The following is a 22,029-nucleotide window of genomic DNA, read 5'->3' as shown; positions in this document are numbered from 1 at the left end:
GGTCTAGGAAGGGGAGGGAGGAGTCTGAGACGATCCAAGTGAATTTGAGGTCAGGGTAGAAGGTGTTAGTAAAGTGGATGAACTGTTCAACCTCCTCGTGGGAGCAGGAGGCAGCGCCGATACAGTCATCAGTGTAGCGGAGGAAAAGGTGGGGTGTGGTGCCAGTGTAGCTGCGGAAGATGGACTGTTCCACATATCCTACGAAGAGGCAGGCATAGCTGGGGCCCATGCAGGTGCCCATGGCTACTCGTTTGTTTGGAGGAAGTGGGAGGATTGGAAAGAGAAGTTGTTCAGGGTGAGGACCAGTTCAGTCAGTCGAAGGAGAGTGTCAGTGGAAGGGTACTGGTTGGTACAGTGGGAAAGGAAGAAGCGGAGGGCTTTGAGTCCTTCGTGATGGGGGATGGAGGTGTACAGGGAGTGGATGTCCATGGTTTAGAAAAACGTTGGGGACCGGGGAAGCGAAAATCTATAATTTAGAAGGTGGAGGGCGTGGGTGGTGTCTCGGACGTAGGTGGGGAGTTCTTGGACTAAGGGGTACAGGACTGTGTCAAGGTAGACTAAGGGGGACAGGACCATGTCGAGGTAGACTAAGGGGGACAGTTGGCTCTTCGTAGCCAAGTGCCGCCACGAAACCTTGAAGAAGAATAAGTATACACAATTTCGCATTGTGGCCTTATTGCTAAATTCTTCTTGCATGAAGATTGGAACATAACTTTTAAGACAATGTAATTTCTTACTTCCCTGTTGCTTTGCTACTGAATGCACACTGTCACAGTTGACAGAATTTCCTCTGGGCATATAATAATGGGCTATCATTGGTGATAAATCTGTATGTTTACTGCAAGAGTCACAAAAGATGGTATTCACCAGATGAGAATAATCAACTGAATGCCTGATGGTATTGAAACAGTTCTTTAGGACAGAGATATGACCATTGACACTGTTAACGCTTAGAAAAGTGGTGTGGCTAAATAAGGATCAGTTGACACAAAGAAATTGGTATTATTTATCTTCCTTTCCAAGTGCTTGAGCTCTCACAGTTGCATTCAATAGCGCTCCATCATGGCTGAGAGAAGTTTCCTTCTAAGCTAAGAAAAATCATTAGGTAGACTTGTCTTGCTATTGATAGGCTCCACTATTGATTGTGATTGGGAACAATTGCTTAAGTTTCAGCAATGCAAGTAACCTACCCATCAACTATAGGGGAAAAGAGATAACTAAAATAATAGCAATGCTAAAAGACAATTGTTTAAATCAGTGTGGTCTTGTGTAATCTGAGAAAGCAAGCGTAAGTAAATAAATAGTGAGTTTTTAACCTATAATTTAGAATGCTCCCTTGACTGATAATACTAATATGAGAGTATGCCCACTCAAGGATAAAGGAGGGAGATGATGTGTGGAACCAGAGCAAATGGGTGAGATCCTAAATGAGTACTTTACATCAGTATTCACCAAAGGGAGGGACATGAGGGATGTTGAGTTTAGGGAAAGGTTTGTAAATATTCTTGGGCAGGTCAGCATAATGATGCAGGAAATGTTGGGTGTTTTGAAATGTATTAAGATAGATAAGTCCCTAGGGTTAGATGGGATCTATCCCAGGATACTGTGGAGAACAAGGAAGGAAATAGCTCCGACCGAAATAGGTATCTTCACATTCACTTTGGTCTTGGGTGAGGTTCCAGAGGATTGAAGAATGGCCAAAGTTGGTCCTTTGATTAAGAAGGTAAGCAAGAGATAAATCAGGTAATTACAGACTGGTGAATGTGACGTCGGCGATGGGGAAGCATTTGGAGAAGATGCTGAGAGACAGGATTTATTCACATTTGGAAGCAAATAGATTTGTTAGTGATAGGCAGAATAGATTCATGCTGAGAAGGTCATATCTTACCAATTTGAGTTTTTTGTGGAGATGACCAGAATAATTAATGAGGGAAGGGCAATGGATGTTTTCTGCATGGACTTTAGTTAAGCATTTGGGAAGGTACCTCATGACAGGCTGGTTCAAAAGGTAAAGATTTGGGGAGCTGGCTTGATGGATACAAAACTGACTTGGTCATAGAAGCAGAGAGGAACAGTGGAAGGGTGAATAGTGGTGTTCCTCAGGGATTAGTGCTGGGACCTTTGTGGTTTGTAATATATAAATGATCTGAATGAAAATATAGGTGGTCGGATTTGTAAGTTTGTGGATGACACCAAAACTGGTGGAGTTGTAGATAGTGAGAAAGATTGTCAAGGCTACTGTGGTATATTGCTAGATCACAGATTTGGGCAGAGAAATAGCAGATAAAGTTTAAGCTGGACAAATGCGAGGTGATGCATTTTGGAAAATCAAGTTCAGGTACGAATTACACAATAAATGGTAGAACCCTGAGAAGCACTGGCATACAGAGGGATCTGGGCATGCAGGTTCAGATCACTGAAAGTGGCAACACAGGTGGATAAGGTGGTCAAGAAGTTATATAGCAAAGACATACCAGAGAATTCCTAGAGGCTTGGCACTCCAACCACAACGCCATAAACAAACACATAGATCTAGATGCCATCTATCAACCCCTCAGAAAACGAACAGGAAATGATATCACCACAAACCCCAGGAACCCCACCCAGGAGAAAGATATAAATAGAAAGCAGGAGACAACAGCTTCGCTTCACTTGGAGGTCGCCACTGATGATGTTACCTAGCCAGGTAATGAAACGTCTGGATATCAAACCTACAGCTCAGCGAGCAAACCTTAACCCTAAACCTCAACCTGAGCTACAGACCATCACAACCTTGTGAAATTTTAAATTCTTTCTGAACTTTACAACAGAGCTTCAAGTTCCTTCATATGTAATTGAAACACATTTGAAAAGTCTTCCTGATTCTCATTCGCAGGGAAAGAGGCTATAACATTCAGTGACAGTACAGATGTAAAACATGTCTAACAATAGCATCATCTAAATATAAATAAGAGACATGGGTCATCTATTTTGATCAGACGATTAGTGCTGACAGGTTTACTGCAATACAAGCTACTGATTTATCAATAATGCATTGTTATGCTGTGTGGGGTTGAATTTAGTGACTATCAGAAAAAGACTATGATGGTTTACAGCTGATCATGTTTCTATGTAAAACATAAATGCTAGTTGTAGGCAGAATTCAAGCTCTCAAAAAACTTAGATACTTACTTTGAGATAGGAATAATAAATATATATTTTAAAAACATGCTTAATTAAATAACACACTAAAGTGCCTAATTTCCAAAACAAGTTCATCAGTTGCTGTTACAGTACATACCTATTCCCATATGTATACATCAGAGTGGCTGACAAGTGGCTGATTATTCAATCCTAGGTGATTAGCTTAATCTGGCATGTTCCTCCCATCCAAATAATTTATTCATCTGATGAGGCATAGAGTTGGATAGTATGAAAACAGATCCTTCGGTCTAACTCGTCCATGCCGATCAGATATCTTAAATTAATCTAATCCAGCATTTTGTCATTATGTCTCTAAATCCTTCCCATTCGTGTACCCATCCAGATGCCTTTTAAATGTTGTAATTGTCCCAGCCTCCACCACATCCTCCGGCAGCTCTTTCCATACATGCACCAACTTCTGCATGAAAAAGTTGCCCGTTAGATCCCTTTTAAATTTTTCCCTCTCACTTTAAACCTACATTGTGGGAAAAGTTTAATTTCTGCTATTTACTGTGCAGTGTCCTGTTCAATTTTAGTCATTGGCCAGAATAGGGGTGATTTTCACTGTAGTTAATGGGCATAATGACCTTCAAAAATTAGGTATACATAATATTCAATTCCTCTTTAAACTGACTATTTTACAATCTGACCATTTCATGGTTGCAAGTGTATTGTGGTTTGAAGTTTTAATCTAAAAAGATAAAATGTCACCAGATTTGTTGGGGATTTCCAATTCAAGAATGTTGTGCTGGAAAAGCACTGCAAGTCAGGCAGCATCTGAAGCACCTGCTGTGCTTTTCCAGCACCACGCTCTCGATTCTGATTTCCAGCGTCTGCAGTCCTCACTTTATACTGGGATTTCCAATGTTTGCTTCATTATAGAAGCTGTTCTGCAGCCCAGTGTATGCTTTGGTCTTATATTGTCTGGGATATCATATCACACAGATATAAAATAAAATGTAAATACAAAACATGAAACAGAAAAAATGTGCAAAATAAAACCTTGGTCAAACATTTTCAAGACATTCATTTTCTAGCCAAATTCTATTTCTATTTCCAATTTTTTTTCAGTTTTGCAATAGCTAATATCACAACTATATACTCACATACTATATCCTAGATGGCTGAAACATTGACCACAACCGTTTTTGAGAAATCTATTTTAAGTTGGTTTAACAAACCAGGTTACCCTTCCTATTAACTACACCACAGAATAATTTGAAAGTAATTTTTAAAAATCATGCTAAAACACAATATTTACTATCCTGTCTGAAGAAGGGTCACTGGACCTGAAAAGTTAATACTGATTTCACAGCACAGATGTTGCCAGACTTGCTGAGATTTTCCAGTAATTTCTGTTTTTGCTTTTATTTCTAAAGTACCGTGCAGTTTCCCTGGTTCATGGATGTCTCAACATTAATTGTGTTTGAGGAAAAAAAATTGAGCAAAATAATCAATTCTGAAAATTACTGGAATTTTGAGTGCTTTGTGCTTCAGACTGCTCTCTGTTCCCAAAGCACTTGGCCTATGCCCTGAACAAAACCGATCCAAATTATATTGTTATAATACCTTTTCTGAAATGAAATCTAGACTTAATAAAAAAATCAACAAGCAATCAGACTGGTTGATCAGCTGGAGGCTAATTTTTATACTGAGAATCAATACCCCACTCCACCAGATATCTCACGTTGATACTTAAAGAGCTTCTATTCGTATACCTCATGTCTTCCTTAGATTTCCCCCTTTGTCATTTTGACTGCTATCCTTATGTTTTCTCCCTCAGACAAATTTGAACAAATGTAAATTAAATCAGCAATGCAAAAAATTGAAAATTAGAATGTCACTGCTATGCAAGATACGGTGGAAGCATTTCATACTGGATGTATAAATCCCAGATCTTAGTTGCTGACATTTTTATCAGTTGTATTTCTTAACTAAATTGCTGTTGAAGTAAGTGTGGAGAGACGTTATTTGTGGTACACCTTGTTTGGTCAGATATACTAGATAACTGATGGATTGTAAGGTGTGGAGAAATCATTATTGTAGATGGTTAATGATTGGTCAGTTCTATTGCCTAACTGGAGCACCAATTAGTAATATAGTATGGAGAAATCATTGTTCAAGGTTTATAATTGATCAACATGGTGTCAGTATTGTCTTTGGATTTATATTTTACAAAACTAACTGCTTAAAAATTACATTCAGACACTATTTCGATGTTAAAGTCAACAGCAGGTTTAATAACTTGCTCTGAAGTAAAATGAATAAAAATCAATCATGCATTCATATATCACCAGACATAGCCACTTTTGAAGCAGCATAATTTCAGTGAACATTATAAATGATTCCCCAATTTTGCCGTTTAAAATTCATTCGTAATCTTTGCCCTCAATGAAATATTGGCCCTCAAATACATACAATTTTTATGAAAAATAAGCTATTTGAAAAGTTTTAATCTATTTTGAGGATGTTAAGTGTTTGTATTTCATTATTTATTAATCTGCCACTATTAAGCCAAGTGAAAGATATTGACAGTCACTCTAACTTGCAATTGGCTAGTTATTTGAATCGCCGTTATATACCTAAACAGTTAGTACAGTGCACTTACAATCTTCTGCTGTGATGAGAACTCAGCCTCCCAAAGGCATTAATTCAGTTGGAGGTCGATAAACATGATTCCGCAGTTGAATAAGGAATTGGACAATAGAAAATTGCACAGTTGCAGTATTGCAGATTTATGACTAACGTTGTTGTGCATCACTTCAGCAACATATATTACAAACAGAACTAAGCAGCATTTGCCTGAGGGCATCCTTTAACAGTTCAAAGTTGCAACATTGTACAGTGAAATCGACATTTCTTTGACAATGATGATACCAGCATGTTAAGGCTTTGTGTTAAACTATTAGTTTATGCATTAAAAACAGTCATTAATTTAATAAGTGGTCTCTTTTAAAGGTAAAAACTGCAGCTGAAGTCCAGTGATCATCCATCTGTTAAATGATGAGAGCAAGAGGTCTCCTCCAATGAGAAAGAAGACGATGATGGTTTTGACATGGGCCAGAAAGTTGCTTAGGGTTAAGAAACCATGTCATTGGTCCAATATGATAAACCAGCCTGTCACAAACTTATTGCTAACAGAATCCAGGCTGTTTGACTCTTACGCTATGACTGAATATTGATTGAAAACCATTTAATTTTGCTCTATTGCATGCATAGAGGGTCCCATATTACTTTTGCATTGCAACAGTTCATCTTTCAAGCAAAGGACACAGCAGGAAAATTGGCCCAGCATGGTTAACAGGATAAATTAAGGGCTCCAAAGAGGAGTCATATAAAGTCGCTAGGAAAAAGGAGCAGTTTAGAATTCGGTATAGGGGAAGAAGTTTTTCATTAAGAATAGAAAATAAAGTATGTATGTAAACTTGTAAAGAATGTAAAAGAAACTGTAGCCTCTACTGTAAATATATACAAAGAAGAGTATCTGAAAGGGAAGAATTGATAATGGAGATCAAGGTAAACATAGATGAAATAAGCATAGATACAAAGGAACAGGATTAGGCCATTCAGCCCTGCCATTCTGTTCAGTCATGGTTGTTTGAATACTTCAGTGCCAGAATTCCAAAAGTTCATAACCCTCAGTAAAAAAAAAACTTCTTCCTCTCAGTCCTACATGGTATTCCTCTTGTTTTCAAATTGGCCCACCTGGTTCTCAACCTCCCAATCAGGGGAAATGTCTAACCTGCATCTAACCCCTTGAAGTATTTTCTAAGTTTCAATGAGATCACCTCTTGTTCTTTCACACTTTAGAAAAATTACTTTTAGCTCTCTGACTAGCTTGTGACACTTTTAGCAAATGTATTTACCCAGGACCCATGAAATGTCCAAGACTTCTATGTACTTCAGTATGGGCACCCGTGACTCCTCCTGACCTACAATCCTGTAACTGTAATAGCTGCTTGTTACCCTTAGAATATGTATGCACTTACTATGAAAACTTAACAGTGGATGTAATGTATTTGGAATTTCAGAAGGCTTGTGTGCAAAATCAAATCACATGGTAATGTACTGACATGAATTGAGAATTGACTAGTATACAAGAAACAGTTGGAATTAATGGTTCAGATTTGGAGTGGAAGGCAGTGGCAAGTGGGTACTGCAGGGATCAATGTTTGGGCCTCAGCTCTTCGCATACGTTTCACTACTGCCTGTTGTAGAGAACTAATCAGTGCTGAACACACAGGGTCCCTCAAGTAAGCAAACATGTGGCACTGTCTGCATATCTGGCCTCTTGTATCAGTCTTGTCTCTCCATCAGTGCAGGTATAGAGCAGGAACCTCACCTGCCAGCTCTGAGGCTTACTTCTTGAAATGTGTGAGGATCCTAATACCAGGCACCTCACTGCCTGTTTGGTCTGTGGACAAAGAGAAGGATTGAAGATGATCATAATGGATACTTGGGCACTTCCTCAGTATGCATAGCCAGGTCATGCAACATGACCCCATTTTGGTGACACCTCATGAGAGATCTGGCCCAGGCTGATCAGGAAAGAAGGGACATCCTCTTCACCAGTAATGGCAGCAGATCAGATCAGTGCAGCTCTGTGCCCAAGTACTGAAAGAAGTACCCAGATCCAGTGCAGGAAGAAAATAAATGGCCCTAAGTGTCAGTTTGCAGTGATTAGACTTTGCACTTGCAGCTAGCAGAAAGAGAGAGAGAGAGAGAGATCATTCATGTTATTTCTACACCGGATCTGGGCAGCCTGTAACAGCCTAAATGATGGTGCAGTCTTGCAATGAGTCTCAGGCATTTGGATGGCCTTCAAATAGGGTTCCTGGATCTTTGATCACCGGAAGCAGGTATAACTTACTGTCTGCCCCACCCCATACAAGTCGAGTAACAACTCACATACCAAGGTGTTGAGCTGAAAACTGTATCATTGCTGCAAATGAAAATGACAACCTGTAACCTTTCTGAAGCTGTACCTGTTTCCAAAATAGAAGCTTCTACCCATAGAATACCTGACAGCAGCTGAAATTGAACTTGCAGGTACATGCATGAATTTAAAAGAAGAGTATCTTTCAATTTTACAAAATACAATTCAATACTTTTCTTCTGCTTAATGCATCAATTTCCAATATTTCATATTTGACATAGAGTCAGACTATTAAAAAAATCTACTTATTTGATTGAATGCAAGCATTTGGGTCGGGTATCAGATATTTTGAACACTTCAGCTTCTACCATTTCTCTCAGCCTAATAATAAGGCAGCATGTTAAATTTACTATCGTACTTCATTCTTGAAGTCTTTAAGGAAGTGTGTAGGTGGAGATGTACTTGATGGATGAACTAGGCCAAATGTGGGCGATGTACTGTGTCATGACTTAGGTGCACAGAACCTTTAGTAATCAATAATAATGAATGTTCTGCCTGAATCATAGATAGACGAATGAGTAATGGGAGAAACTGGCAATGAAGTAAGGCTTGCGTAGACATCCAAACCTATTTTATAGTTTGTAAGGGTTTTGCCGTTTTTATACTTACAAACGAAAGCTGCTGTTCCACCAATATCTGTGCAGTTAGAGTGCCAAGCTGCCCTATTGTGGTAGCATTGAGGTGAAAATGTGCACAGTTTTGCCCCCAAGTAGCCATGACTTTTCAAAAGGTAAGGGCCTAAATCGGTTAGAACATGGACTGGAATTTCTGATCAGTGACCAAGTGAGGCTGCTCACCTCTGACCTCAAAGAAAGCTGCCCTGAAAGCCCAAGCTCTCTGCCCCAGATTTTTGACATCATTTTGAATCTGGTGATGTCATCACACAGGGTCAATAGCCAATGACATGTAAATATTCACACAGATAGAAAACGAGAAGTGAAATATCACTGAAGCCTTTCAGTTTAATTTAAAATGTTATGGGAGGTTAAAATTAATGATTGAACTACTTATAGGAGATTTAAAAACAAATTAAAATATCATTTTAAAATTTGTTTATTATTCAAAAAATTATTTGGAATTTCTTATCATAGTGGAGAAAATAACTAAAACTACTCTTTTGGGTCCAGAGGCATTGTTTAACTCTAATTCTGCAGTTCATACACTGTTGAACAAGATGTAACTTTGTAACAGTGAGACTGAAGATACAGTTTAATCTTGGTGGTGGATTGGAGAATCATTCCCACGTTGCCTCCATTGAGGAATGCCTAACAAAATTAAGTGCCCATCAGACATTTACCTGACAAGTATCAGGCATTCTTCAGGTTTCAGGACTTCAGGGCCAGAAATCCTGCCTGCTGGGAACTGCCAGCCAATCAGAGGCTGGAATCTCTTCAGTGGTCTGTCAGCACCATTGTGAGTGATGTCGTCTCGTGCTAAACCATTCAAGATGTGGGAAATCACTGTTGAGCAACTTGGGCCTAAAGTGAGGAATGAGAGTCATGGGGAGAGTGTTACGGGTTTGTTAGGTTATTGGTTATCAGAAGGACCAGGCAGGTTGGAATTTGGTTATACCTCGTGTGGCTGCCTGATAAATCTAAAAATTGGTATAAGTACTGAGTTATGGTAGGGATTTGTTTGTCTATCTTCTTGTATGGCGAGATTCCCATCTGCCACTGCTTGAATACCAGTGCCAGTGGATTGTTTGGTGGGCACTATTTAGTTTCTAGGCAGGAAAGCCAACATGAGCTTTCTTATATTGGGAGTTGAGTGCATTTAGGGAGGTAGGGCGGTAATGCACTCTGTCATCTGATTAAATGCCCCTCCAGTAAACTCCATAGTGCTGGAGAATAACAATGCACTGTGCTTTGGTTAGGTTTGTAGTACCGAAGTAATGAGTTACTTTATTACCTGCAGACTGAATTCCAAAAGGGAGGAATTGTATTCTAGAGATTGGTACAAAGTGTAAGTATGAAACATTAAATGACACAGCTACCCATGGATTATGAGCAGCCGTTAAACTGTTTCTAATGGAGGTTCCTCCTTTCTTAGTTACAAAAACACAAACAACACAGTGTACTCCAGGTGTCTTCTCAGTGGGAGAAGGATTTTTTTAAAATCAGAAGTGATTAAAACTTTCAAAATCTGGCTACTTTCTAACAGAAAATGTAAATAAGTTTTCTATCTCTGTGAAATTATTGTTATTCGATAATGACATACTCCAGCTCAGAACCATTGAGTGATTAAAAGGCTCTTTAGATATTTTTCTGTGCAGATACAAACAAAAAACTAAATATTTATTAACTGATATTGATATAAACTGGTAGTTAAAATTCGCTTGTTCTTTAAATTACAGCTCTTCTTTATGCAACTATCTTTGGAAATGTCACCACAATCTTCCAGCAGATGTATGCTAACACCAATCGCTACCATGAAATGGTAAACAACGTGCGTGATTTTCTCAAACTTTACCAAGTTCCCAAAGGACTCAGTGAGCGAGTTATGGATTATATTGTGTCAACATGGTCTATGTCTAAAGGGATCGACACAGAGAAGGTACGAGCATACGAGGTAAAATGTTCGAAGGCCCTCCAGGAACAGTTTTCATTTAATCACTTATGGTTACAAGCGTACATCTGGGCATAATCAAAGTTCAATCTAATTATCAAGAAGGCAGTGCATGAACTTGTGAAATTCGTATTGGAAAATAATTAATATTTAGGACATTTTGAGTCAAGGTGGGAGTACAGTCTATTTTTAGTTTGAAGTGATAAATTTCTTTTCCCTTAATGTTTCCCTTAAATTAACTAATGCCTGTAAGACCATAAGACATAGGAGTGAAAGTAAGGCCATTCGGCCCATCGAGTCCACTCCGCCATTCAATCATGGCTGATGGGCATTTCAACTCCACTTACCCGCATTCTCCCCGTAGCCCTTAATAAAATAATAAAATAATAAATGTAATGGATCACAAATAATCAATTTCTATTCAACAAACTGTATTGTTGCAGTTTTAAACAAAAAGTCTTTGCAAAACAATTTGCTGTAAATACCCTAGTTCTTTGTTTGTTGGAATTTGATGAGCGGAATGCACAAAACTACTGACATTTCAATTTGGAGCATCACCTTAATACAATATCCTCCCTGCCACCTCCCCCACCCCTCCTCCGTGAGCTGCAGACCAGCCATCAGTTGCCTAATTAAGATAACATTTGAGATTACAAGTTCCTATTTTGTAGAATATAGATCATTTTTTTCACAACAGCTTTATATTTTGGAAGAGAGAAATTATAATTAAAGCAACTATAACGATTTATGTGTTACAAACCAGATTTTTTGTCCCCTTCGGAGAAATAGAGGAACAAAATGAAGAAATTGTTGCTCAAAAACAGTCTAATTGTAAATCTTGGGTGATCAAATTAACCAGACCGTGGGTCTCTGATGCAAATGTTTATTGCTTTCAGCTAAACGAAGAAGGAGGTGCAATTTTAATCATTTAACAATTTAATCATCTAAACGCAATACAGATACATCAAGACTGTGCATAAAGAAGCACAATTATTTTGCAGTTATGTTTTCAAAGTCCACTGCAGGCATGTCTTTACTTAAAAAGTTCAATAAATATATTGATTTTTCTGCTTTATAACCAACTCTGTAACAATTTTATGTTAGGTTATCAAAAGATGGGCATTTTCAGGTGTTTATGTACTCATGAGCTGGGTTTCTGATGAAGTCCCACTGCTTGGATCAAAGTCGAGAGCTGGCTCGCAGCACAATATGGCAACAGCATTTTATTAGGACAGCAAGTTCTGAGGTTCCTGACTATGGGCAAAAATCCATGTTGACAGGAAGATGTCGGGCTTCTGTCCTGACTCTCTCGTACACCATTGTCCTATTTCCCAGCCTGTTACCAAATGTCTGGTCAAATCCAAACTGTTGATGTAAACAATTCAAGACTATAAAAATTCCAAGACAAGTGAAACCCTATTTAAAATTAAATGTAAATTGGGGAATGTTTGAAGTAAGCAGTGGAACAATCAATATTTCTTCTAAGGTGACAATGCTTTTACTGATTATTTTTTCAATATCAAATGCAAAGCTGTGATCGGTTGGCATTGATTTAATCTGATCTGAGCCTTACAACAAAAAGCCAATTCATGCTTGAAAACTTTAATTTATCTTGGTATTAGAAATTGTACAGAATCCCTCCTGTGTGGAAGCAGGCCATTCAGCCCATTAAGTTCACACTGACCCTCTGAAGAGTATCCCACTCAGACCCAACCTATCCCTGCATTTCCTATGGCTAATTCACCTAGTTTTGCACATGCAAAATGTAACAATAAAATAATAAATGTAATGGATCACAGATAATCAATTTCTATTCAACATAATTAGTGAGTGAGATTTCACAATCCTTTGCATGGGTTCTGTTGATTTCGGGTGAAACGCAGTGAGAAAACCAATACGACTGAGCTCTCTAACTTTCAAACTAGATAGAATATTTACTTAAATGAGAAGGCAGAATATCATTAAATTACTGGTTAAGTGGCAGAATGAAATGGCTCTTGCACTAATTAACCCTGATACATTAATTTGGCTTTGCATGATTCTTTATTGACAAATTATTTATTGCATTTCTAAAGTCAAGGCACAATTGTAGATGACTGTGAAAGCAGCAATTCTGAAAATAATTGGGCTTCCTCAAGCATCACCATGGAATATCTGTAATGCTTTAAAATGATTAAATTGTTGAGTGAGAACAAAGCAAGATTATTTTTCCTTGGAACAGCCCAATGATTCAAAAATAAAAGACCATCCAGCCAAAGCAAATAAAGCCATGCCCTTAAAATTATATTGAGTAATAAATAAGCAGGGGAATGTGAGCACAGTGGTTCATTCGTTAACATCGCTACCTCGCAGTGCCAGAGGCCTGGGTTCACTTCCAACCTTGGGCGACTGTCTGTGTGGAGTTTGCATGTTCTCCCCCTGTCCATGTGGGTTTCCTCCAGGTGCTCTGGTTTCCTCCCACAGTCTAAAAAATAAATGCTTTTTAGGTGGATTGACCATGCTAAATTGCCAATTTAAATTAAACATTAGATTAGATTCCCTACAGTATGGAAACAGGCCATTTGGCCCAACAAGTCCACACTGACCCTTTGAAGAGTAACCCGCCCAGTTCCATTTCCCTCTGACTAATGCACCAAATGCTTTGGGCATTTTAGCATGGCCAATTCACCTGACCTGCACATCTTTGTGACTGTGGGAGGCAACCCACGCAGGCACAAGGAGAATGTGCAAACTCCACACAGTCACCTGAGACAGGGATTGAACCCAGGTCCCTGTTGCTGTGAAGCAGCAGTGCTAACCACTGAGCCACCATGCCATCCATCAGTGCTCATGTTCATATTTTTTCACATTCATTATCTCTGTGGGACAATGACCTCCTTCTTCTCTGTAACAAATTCTGTGGATCTGAAATGTAACTCTTTACTACAGAATACAGACCTTCCTTGTCAATTCAATCCAAGTCCCTTGTTACTTTGATCCTCAATTAAGTCACCCCTCATCTTCCTCTGTTCTAAGGAAAACCCTAACCTTTTCAATTTTCTCTCATAGCCAAAATATTTAAATTACCCTGCAACATTTCTGTAAATCTCTTCTGTACCCTCTCCATAGCAATCATGTCCCTCCTGTAATACATTCAGGTTGAGATTTGACCTAACTAGAACTGGACACAAAATTCCACCTGTGGCCCAAGTAGCATTTTATATTCCAGCATGACACTCCTGCTTTTATCTTCTATACCTCATCCAAGAAAGAAGGTGATGATCTCTTGTTATTATCATTAGTTGAGAAATCCAAAGGCCCAGGTAATATTCTGGTGACTTGGATTCTAATCCCAGCATGGCAGATTGGAGAATTTGAATTCAATGGAAGAGAAATCTGGAATTAACAGTTAAATGATGACCATATTCAATAGTCATTTTTAAAAAAAAACTCTGGCTCACTAGTGTTCTTTAAGGAAGGAAATTGCTTTCCATTGTCTGGCCTATATTTGACTGCAGACCCACAGAACTGTGATTGAGTCTGAAATGGCCTCGCAAGCCATCAGTTATATCCAAGGGTGATTTGGGATTTGAAATAAATGCTGGCCTAGCCAGCCAAACCCATATTCTGTGAGTGAATTAAATAAAGCTGTCTTTACCATCTTTATTAGATTACTTACAGTGTGGAAACAGGCCCTTTGGCCCAACAAGTCCACACCGGCCAGCAACCCACCCAGACCCATTCCCCTAACACTACGGGCAATTTAGTATGGCCAGTTCACCTAAACTGCACATTTTTGGACTGTGGGAGGAAACCCACACAGACATGGGGAGAATGTGCAAACTCCACTCAGTCGCCTGAGGTGGGAAGTGAACCTGGGTCTCTGGCACTGTGAGGCAGCAGTGCTAACCACTGTGCCACTGTGCTGCCCTATCTGCCATCTTCAAGGACTGTAAACATGTACTCTATGGTTTCCTTTACCCATCTCAGTATCCGTACATTTTTTTTGCCAAATCCCTAGCTTTGTTGTATCTCATTAAATACATTACTCACAATCCATTTGCCATTTTTCTGCCCATTCAACCAATTCCTTGATATTATTTTGGAGTGGACAGCTATCAGTTTTACTGTTAGTAACATGGTCAATTTATGTGTCATTTGCAAATTTCCCAATCACAACTCCCACATTAAATTCCAAATCTTTGCTATATACAACAAATGGGAAGAATCCAGACACTGAATCCTGAAGAACACCACTGCTTTTATTTGTAAAAACATCCATTGACCATTGTCCTATGCTTCATTGCAACTGAGCCAATTCTGGATCAATGTTATCACTCTTAATCATATAAAGGAGTACTTTGTGAAGCAGTTTAAAAAGATACTGTTAACTGTTGCTCAATGAAGTTGGTTCATCGTATATATTTTGTGTCAACAATATGCAAATAAGAGCTTGTGTTGGAGACATGACAGTGGCTTTGTTCTTCTTGGTATTTACTCAGAGGAAGTTTCTATTTGTTCAGTTCTTGGTTTTGGACCAAGCAGTCAGATAATTCAATAAGAATGGAGGAATTGATGGATTTGTGGTGAAAGCTGGACATGTGAAAGCTGACTTGAGTGGCATGATGACTTAGTGGTTAGCACTGCAGCCTCAAAGTACCAGGAACCCTGGTTTGATCCCAGCCTTGGGCAACTGTCTGTGTGGAGTTTGCACATTCTCCCTGTGTCTGCATGGGTTTGCTCCAGTTTCCTCCCACAGTTCAAAGATGTGCAGGTTAGGTGAATTGGCCATGGATTCTGGGTAATCCAAGATGGAGGACAGGAAAAATTTCTGTCTGTAAAAGCTGTTCCTTTTTTTTTGGTGTTGGTAGTAATTTACTTGAATTCCAGGAGCAGCAATTACTGTTTTATATGCTGTTTCATTGTTTTGGAACTTTGGGAAAAAACAAGTCAAAACAACAGCAGTTTTAAAAGGGAGAAGAGCAGACAAAGGAAACACATGGTGAGGACAGTGCAGGAGAGAGAGAGAGAGAGAGAGAGAGAGAGAGAGAGAGAGAGAACCTGCACAGTTACCACCTTTGGTGTTTGAATTCATGTATCACTGGACATCGGAGTGCATCTGGGAAAATTAACAAATAGTGAAATTCACAACTAATCTTGGAGGAACTGTTGGGCAAACTTCACAACACAGAATCAGATAAGTTAATTGTTGTTTTAAGTCTTTTCAAGAGAAAGGCTGTATTAGTGAGTATAGTGGGTTCTTTCTTGATTATATGTTTTTGGAGATAAGTCTCTTGATTAAACTTAAAATATAAGCCATAACTATTAATTTAACCTGGGGCAGTGCTTGTAGAGGAATAAGACGGTGTTATTTTCTGGGTCTGTAGAATGTGAAGGAACAAAAATGGCCTTTGCAGTGATATATATTTCTTGTCAGATGTGGGAGTTTAAAGAGAGTTTAAGGGTTACCGTGGATTATATCTGCCATAAATGCTGTTGGATGTGAATCTTATCAGATCGAGTGGATCAGTTGGAGAGACAGATAGAAGCGATGAGGAATTTGCAACAGCAACAGTATGTGATGGATGACAGTAATAGGAAGGCGGGGGGTGGGGGGGGGGGGGAAGTCTCAGAAACAGGCACAAAGATGGGTTAACTCCAGGAAGGGTAAAAGAGGTAGGCAACTAGTGCAGGAGTCTTTTGTGGATATACCCATTTCAAACAGGTATGCTGTTTTGGAAAATGTAGGGGCTGTTGGATTCTTAAGGGAGCATAGCACGAACAGCCAAGTTTCTGGTATTGAGACTGGCTGTAATGCAAAGAGGGGCACGTTGGGTTTCAAGAGGTAAATTCGGGGATTCTGTAGTCTGAGACTCTGTGGTCAGCAGAGAAAAAGCAGAATGGGGTGTTGTTTCCCTGGATCGAGGATGTCTCAGAGAGGGTGCAGAATGTTCTCACAGGGAAGAGAAGTCAGCAGCATTGGAACCAACAACATTGGAAGAGAAAAGGTTGAGACTCTGAAGGGAGATTACAGAGAGTTAGGCAGAAATGTAAAAAGGAGGTCCTCAAGGGTAGTAATATCTGGATTACTCCCAGTGCTGCCAGCTAGTGAGGGCAGGAATAGGAGGATAGAGCAGATGAATGCATGGCTGAGGAGTTGGTGTATGAGAGAAGGCTTCACATTTTTGGATCATTGGAATCTCTTTTGGGGTAGAAGTGACCTGTACAAGAAGGATGGATTGCACCTAATTTGGAAGGGGACTAATATACTGGCAGGGAAATTTGCTGGAACTGCTTGGGAGGATTTAAACTAGTAAGGTGGGGGGGTGGGACCCAGGGAGATAGTGAGGAAAGAGATCGATCTGAGATGGGTACAGCTGAGAACAGAAATGAGTCAAACAGTCAGGGCAGGCAGGGACAAGGTAGGACTAATAAATTAAACTGCATTTATTTCAATGCAAGGGTCCTAACAGGGAAGGTAGATGAACTCAGGGCATGGTCAGGTACATGGGACTGGGATATCATATCAATTACAGAAACATGGCTCAGGAATGGGCAGGACTGGCAGCCTAATCTTCCAGAATACAAATGCTACAGGAAGGATAGAAAGGGAGGCAAGAGAGAAGGGGGAGTGGCATTTTTGATAAGGGATAGCTTTAAAGCTGTGCTGAGGGAGGATATTCCCAGAAATACATCCAGGGAGGTTATTTGGGTGGAACTGAGAAATAAGAAAGGGATGATCACCTTATTGGGATTGTGTTATCGACCCCCCAACAGTCAGAGGGAAATTGAGGAACAAACTTGTAAGGAGATGTCAGCTATCTGTAAGAATAATAGGGTGGTTATGATAGGGGATTTTAACTTTCCAAACATCGACTGGGACTGCCATAGTGTTAAAGGTTTAGATGGAGAGGAATTTCTTAAGTTTGTATTAAACAATTTTCTGATTCAGTATGTGGATGTACCTACTAGAAAAGGTGCAAAATTTGACCTACTCTTGGGAAATAAGGCAGGGCAGATGACTGAGGTGTCAGTGGGGGAGCACTTTGGGGCCAGCGACCATAATTTTAAAATAATGATGGAAAAGGATAGCCCAGATCTAAAAGTTGAAGTTCTAAACTGGAGAAAGGCCAATTTTGACAGTATTAGGCAAGAACTTTCGAAAGCTGATTGGAGGCAGATGTTCGCAGGTAAAGGGATGGCTGGAAAATGGAAAGTCTGCAGAAATGAGATAATGAGAATCCAGAGAAATTATATTCCTGTCAGGGTGAAAGGGAAGGCTGGTAGGTACAGGGAATGCTGGATGACTAAAGAAATTGAGGGTTTGGTTAAGAAAAAGAAGGAAGCATATGTCAGGTATAGACAGGATAGATCGAGTGAATCCTTAGAAGAGTATAAAGAAAGTAGGAGTATACTTAAGAGGGAAATCAGGAGGGCAAAATGTGGACATGAGATAGCTTTGCCAAATAGAATTAAGGAGAATCCAAAGGGTTTTTACAAATCCATTAAGGACAAAAGGGAAACTAGGGAGAGAATAGGGCCCCTCAAAGATAAGCAAGGCGGCCTTTGTGTGGAGCCACAGAAAATGGGGGAGATACTAAATGAATATTTTGCATCAGTATTTACTGTGGAAAAGGATATGGAAGATATAGACTGTAGGTAAATAGATGGTGACATCTTACAAAATGTCCAGATTATAGAGGAGGAAGTGCTGGATGTCCTGAAATGGTTAAAGGTGGATTAATCCCCAGGACCTGATCACGTGAACCCGAGAACTCTGTGGGAAGCTAGAGAAGTGATTGCTGGGCCTCTTGCTGAGATGTTTGTATCATCGATAATCACTGGTGAGGTGCCGGAAGACTGGAGTTTGGCAAACGTGGTGCCACTGTTTAAGAAGGGCGGTAAAGACAAGTCAGGGAACTATAGACCGTGAGCCTGACCTCTGTGGTGGGCAAGTTGTTGGAGGGAATCCTGAGGGACAGGTTTTATGTGTATTTGGAAAGGCAAGGACTGATTCGGGATAGTCAACATGGCTTTGTGCATGGGAAATCATGTCTCACAAACTTGATTGAGTTTTTTGAGGAAGTAACAAAGAAGATTGATGAGGGCAGAGCAGTAGATGTGATCCATATGGATTCAGTAAGGCGTTCGACAAGGTTCCCCATGGGAGACTGATTAGCAAGGTTAGATCTCATGGAATATAGGGATAACTAGCCATTTGGATACAGAACTGGCCCAAAAGGTAGAAGACAGAGGGTGGTGGTGAAGGGTTGTTTTTCAGACTGGAGGCTTGTGACCAGTGGAGTGCCACAAGGATCGGTGCTGGGTCCTCTACTTTTTGTCATTTGCATAAATGATTTGGATGCGAGCATAAGAGGTACAGTTAGTAAGTTTGCAGATGACACCAAATTTAGAGGTGTAGTGTACAGCGAAGAGGGTTACCTCAGATTACAACGGGATCTGGACCAGATTGGCCGAAAAGTGGCAGATGGAGTTTAATTCAGATAAATGCGAGGTGCTGAATTTTGGGAAAGCAAATCTTAACAGGAGATATACACTTAATGGTAAGGTACAAGGGAGTGTTGCTGAACAAAGAGACCTTGGAGTGCAGGCTCATAGCTCCTTGAAAGTGGAGTTGCAGGTAGATGGGATAGTGAAGAAGGCGTTTGGTATGTTTTCCTTTATAGGTCAGAGTATTGAATACAGAAGTTGGGAGGTCATGTTGTAGCTGTACAGGCCACTGTTGGAATATTGTGTGCAATTCTAGACTCCTTCCTATCGGAAAGATGTTGTGAAACTTGCAAAGGTTCAGAAAAGATTTACAAGGATGTTGCCAGGGTTGGAGGATTTAAGCTAAAGGGAGAAGCTGAACAGGCTGGTGCTGTTTTCCCTGGAGCGTTAGAGGCTGAGGGGTGTCCTTATAGAGGTTTACAAAATTATGAGGCGCATGGATAGAATAAATAGAAAAAATCTTTTCCCTGGTGTCAGGGAGTCCAGAACTAGAGGGCATATGTTTAGGGTGAGAGGGGAAAGATATAAAAGAGACCAAAGGGGCAACTTTTTCACGCAGAGGGTGGTACGTCAATGGAATGAGCTGCCAGAGGAAGTGATGGAGACTGGTACAATTGCAACATTTAAGAGGCATTTGGATGGGTATATGAATAGGAAGGGTTTGGAGGGATATGGGCCGGGTGCTGGCAGGTGGGACTAAATTGGGTTGGGATATCTGGTTGGCATGGACAGGTTGGACCGAAGGGTCTGTTTCCGTGCTGTAACTCTGTGACTCTAAGTGTAGTGTAATGGGGAATAGATTTGGGTGGGATCCTCTTCGGAGGGTCAGTGTGAACTTGCATGGCCAAAGGGCCCGTTTCCATGCTGTAGGGATTCTAATGACTCAGTGTTTTTGGATGATGTTGTTGAGGGGAAGAATGAATCAATTAGATTACTTACAGTGTGGAAACAGGCCCTTCGGCCCAACAAGTCCACACCGACCCGCTGAAGCGCAACCCCCCCATACCCCTACATTTACCCCTTACCCAACACTACGGACAATTTAACATGGCCAATTCACCGACCTGCACATTTTTGGACTGTGGGAAGAAACCAGAGCACCACGGGGAGAACGTGCAAACTCCACACAGTCAGTTGCCTGAGGCGGGAATTGAACCCCGGTCTCTGGCGCTGTGAGGCAGCAGTGCCGCCCACAAATTGTTCTAGTGCCATGCATGACTACTAGATGTTCCAAAGTATTCAAACCAATGAAGCAGTTTTGAAATATCATGTAGAAAACATAATGAATAACTTCTGCACAGCAAGTTCCCACAAACAACATTGAGACAATGAACAGAAAATTTGTTTTTTGTTGTGTTGATTGGGGAATAAGTATTGCCCAGAGCTCCAGTTTCAACTACCCAGCTTTCTTTGAAATTGCGCCTTGGGAATTTTTGCATCTGTCTGACAGACTTTTGTGCTTAACATCCGAACTGAAATCCATAGTCAGGAGAAAGTGAGGGCTGCAGATGCTGGACATCAGAGTTGAGAGTGTGGTGCTGGAAAACCACAGCAGATCAGGTGGCATCCGAGGAGCAGGAGAATCGGCATTTCGAGCATAAGCCATTCATCAGGAATGCTCATTCCTGATAAAGGGCTTATACACAAAACATCAATTCTCCTGCTCCTCGGATGCTGCCAAACTGGCTGAGCTTTTCCAGCACCATACTCTCGACTGAACTCCTCAGCCTTCTGATGAGAGTGAGAGCATTACCAACTGAGCCATAACGAGAAGTAGGAACAGGCTAGAATAATCCTCTGGGGGATGCTAGAGTGCGCGGTGTGCAGATGTCATTGCAGATAAATTTCTGATGACAGGTAAGAATGTAACCAAACACTTGTTGAACACCCACTTGGTCAACTATGGAGTGGTTAGATTAGATTAGACTTACAGTGTGGAAACAGGCCCTTCGGCCCAACAAGTCCACACCGACCCGCCGAAGCGCAACCCACCCATACCCCTACATTTACCCCTTACCTAACACTACGGGCAATTTAGCTAGGCCAATTCACCTGACCCGCACATCTTTGGACTGTGGGAGGAAACCGGAGCACCCGGAGGAAACCCACGCAGACACGGGGAGAACGTGCAAACTCCACACAGTCAGTCGCCTGAGTCGGGAATTGAACCCGGGTCTACAGGCGCTGTGAGGCAGCAGTGCTAACCACTGTGCCACCGTGCCGCCCACTAACCCTGGTATTGGAGGAGGATGCTGTGCTCAACTTTATCAATTCAAGAATGAGGAGGGATAGTTTGCCTTTAGCACTGTCACATAAGGTGTCATTAGTGTAGGGATTGTAACGAGGTCAGCGGGGTGGACTTCAGAGAAAGTGAGTTCCCTGATTGGGGATGTTAACCTGGTCCAATCAGGGAGCTCTGGCTAATAGATATAAACAAGAATGTCAGACATCCTGTTCACTCTGAGAGCTGGCTTTGAGGGAGTTGGATCAGTGTCAGGAACTTTCCACATGTAAGTAAAGTGTGACTTGGTATCAGGGTACCAGAGACTGTGGAGTTATTTCAGTGGCACTTAGAGAAAAGCAGGCTGCTGAAGAAATTCACTCGCAACAATGATCTTTGAGTTGGGGCAAGTGTTTCTGGCCTCATGCTGTTATTTGGAAAGTTTGACTCATTCAATCCTGCTGTTAAAGTATATGGAATGAATACATCATTTGACCTGGGCGATGACATTGGGGGCAGATGGAAAATAACAAGTAGTTCTCCTGTTGGCTTGTGGACTCACAACGTTTTCGGTTATTAGGAGCCTATCTTTCCCTGAGGTGCTAGATAATAAAACCTTTCAAGAGTTGATAAA

The 22,029-nt window shown here is 40.6% G+C and overlaps 1 protein-coding gene across 1 annotated transcript in view; it reads left to right on the top strand.

Annotated features, from left to right (window-relative positions):
* Nucleotides 1–22,029, top strand: part of kcnh5b (potassium voltage-gated channel, subfamily H (eag-related), member 5b) — a 313,820-nt gene that overhangs the window by 164,954 nt on the left and 126,837 nt on the right. Inside the window, exon 8 of the mRNA XM_060828544.1 lies at nt 10,473–10,672. Within this exon, the coding sequence (XP_060684527.1) occupies nt 10,473–10,672 (200 nt within the window). The remainder of the gene's footprint in view (nt 1–10,472; nt 10,673–22,029) is intronic.

The sequence above is a fragment of the Hemiscyllium ocellatum genome, chromosome 8 (genome assembly GCF_020745735.1).
Source record: "Hemiscyllium ocellatum isolate sHemOce1 chromosome 8, sHemOce1.pat.X.cur, whole genome shotgun sequence".
Classification (NCBI taxonomy): domain Eukaryota; kingdom Metazoa; phylum Chordata; class Chondrichthyes; order Orectolobiformes; family Hemiscylliidae; genus Hemiscyllium; species Hemiscyllium ocellatum.
Note: the sequence above shows the minus strand (reverse complement) of the source record. Positions and strands in the feature narration are given on the sequence as shown.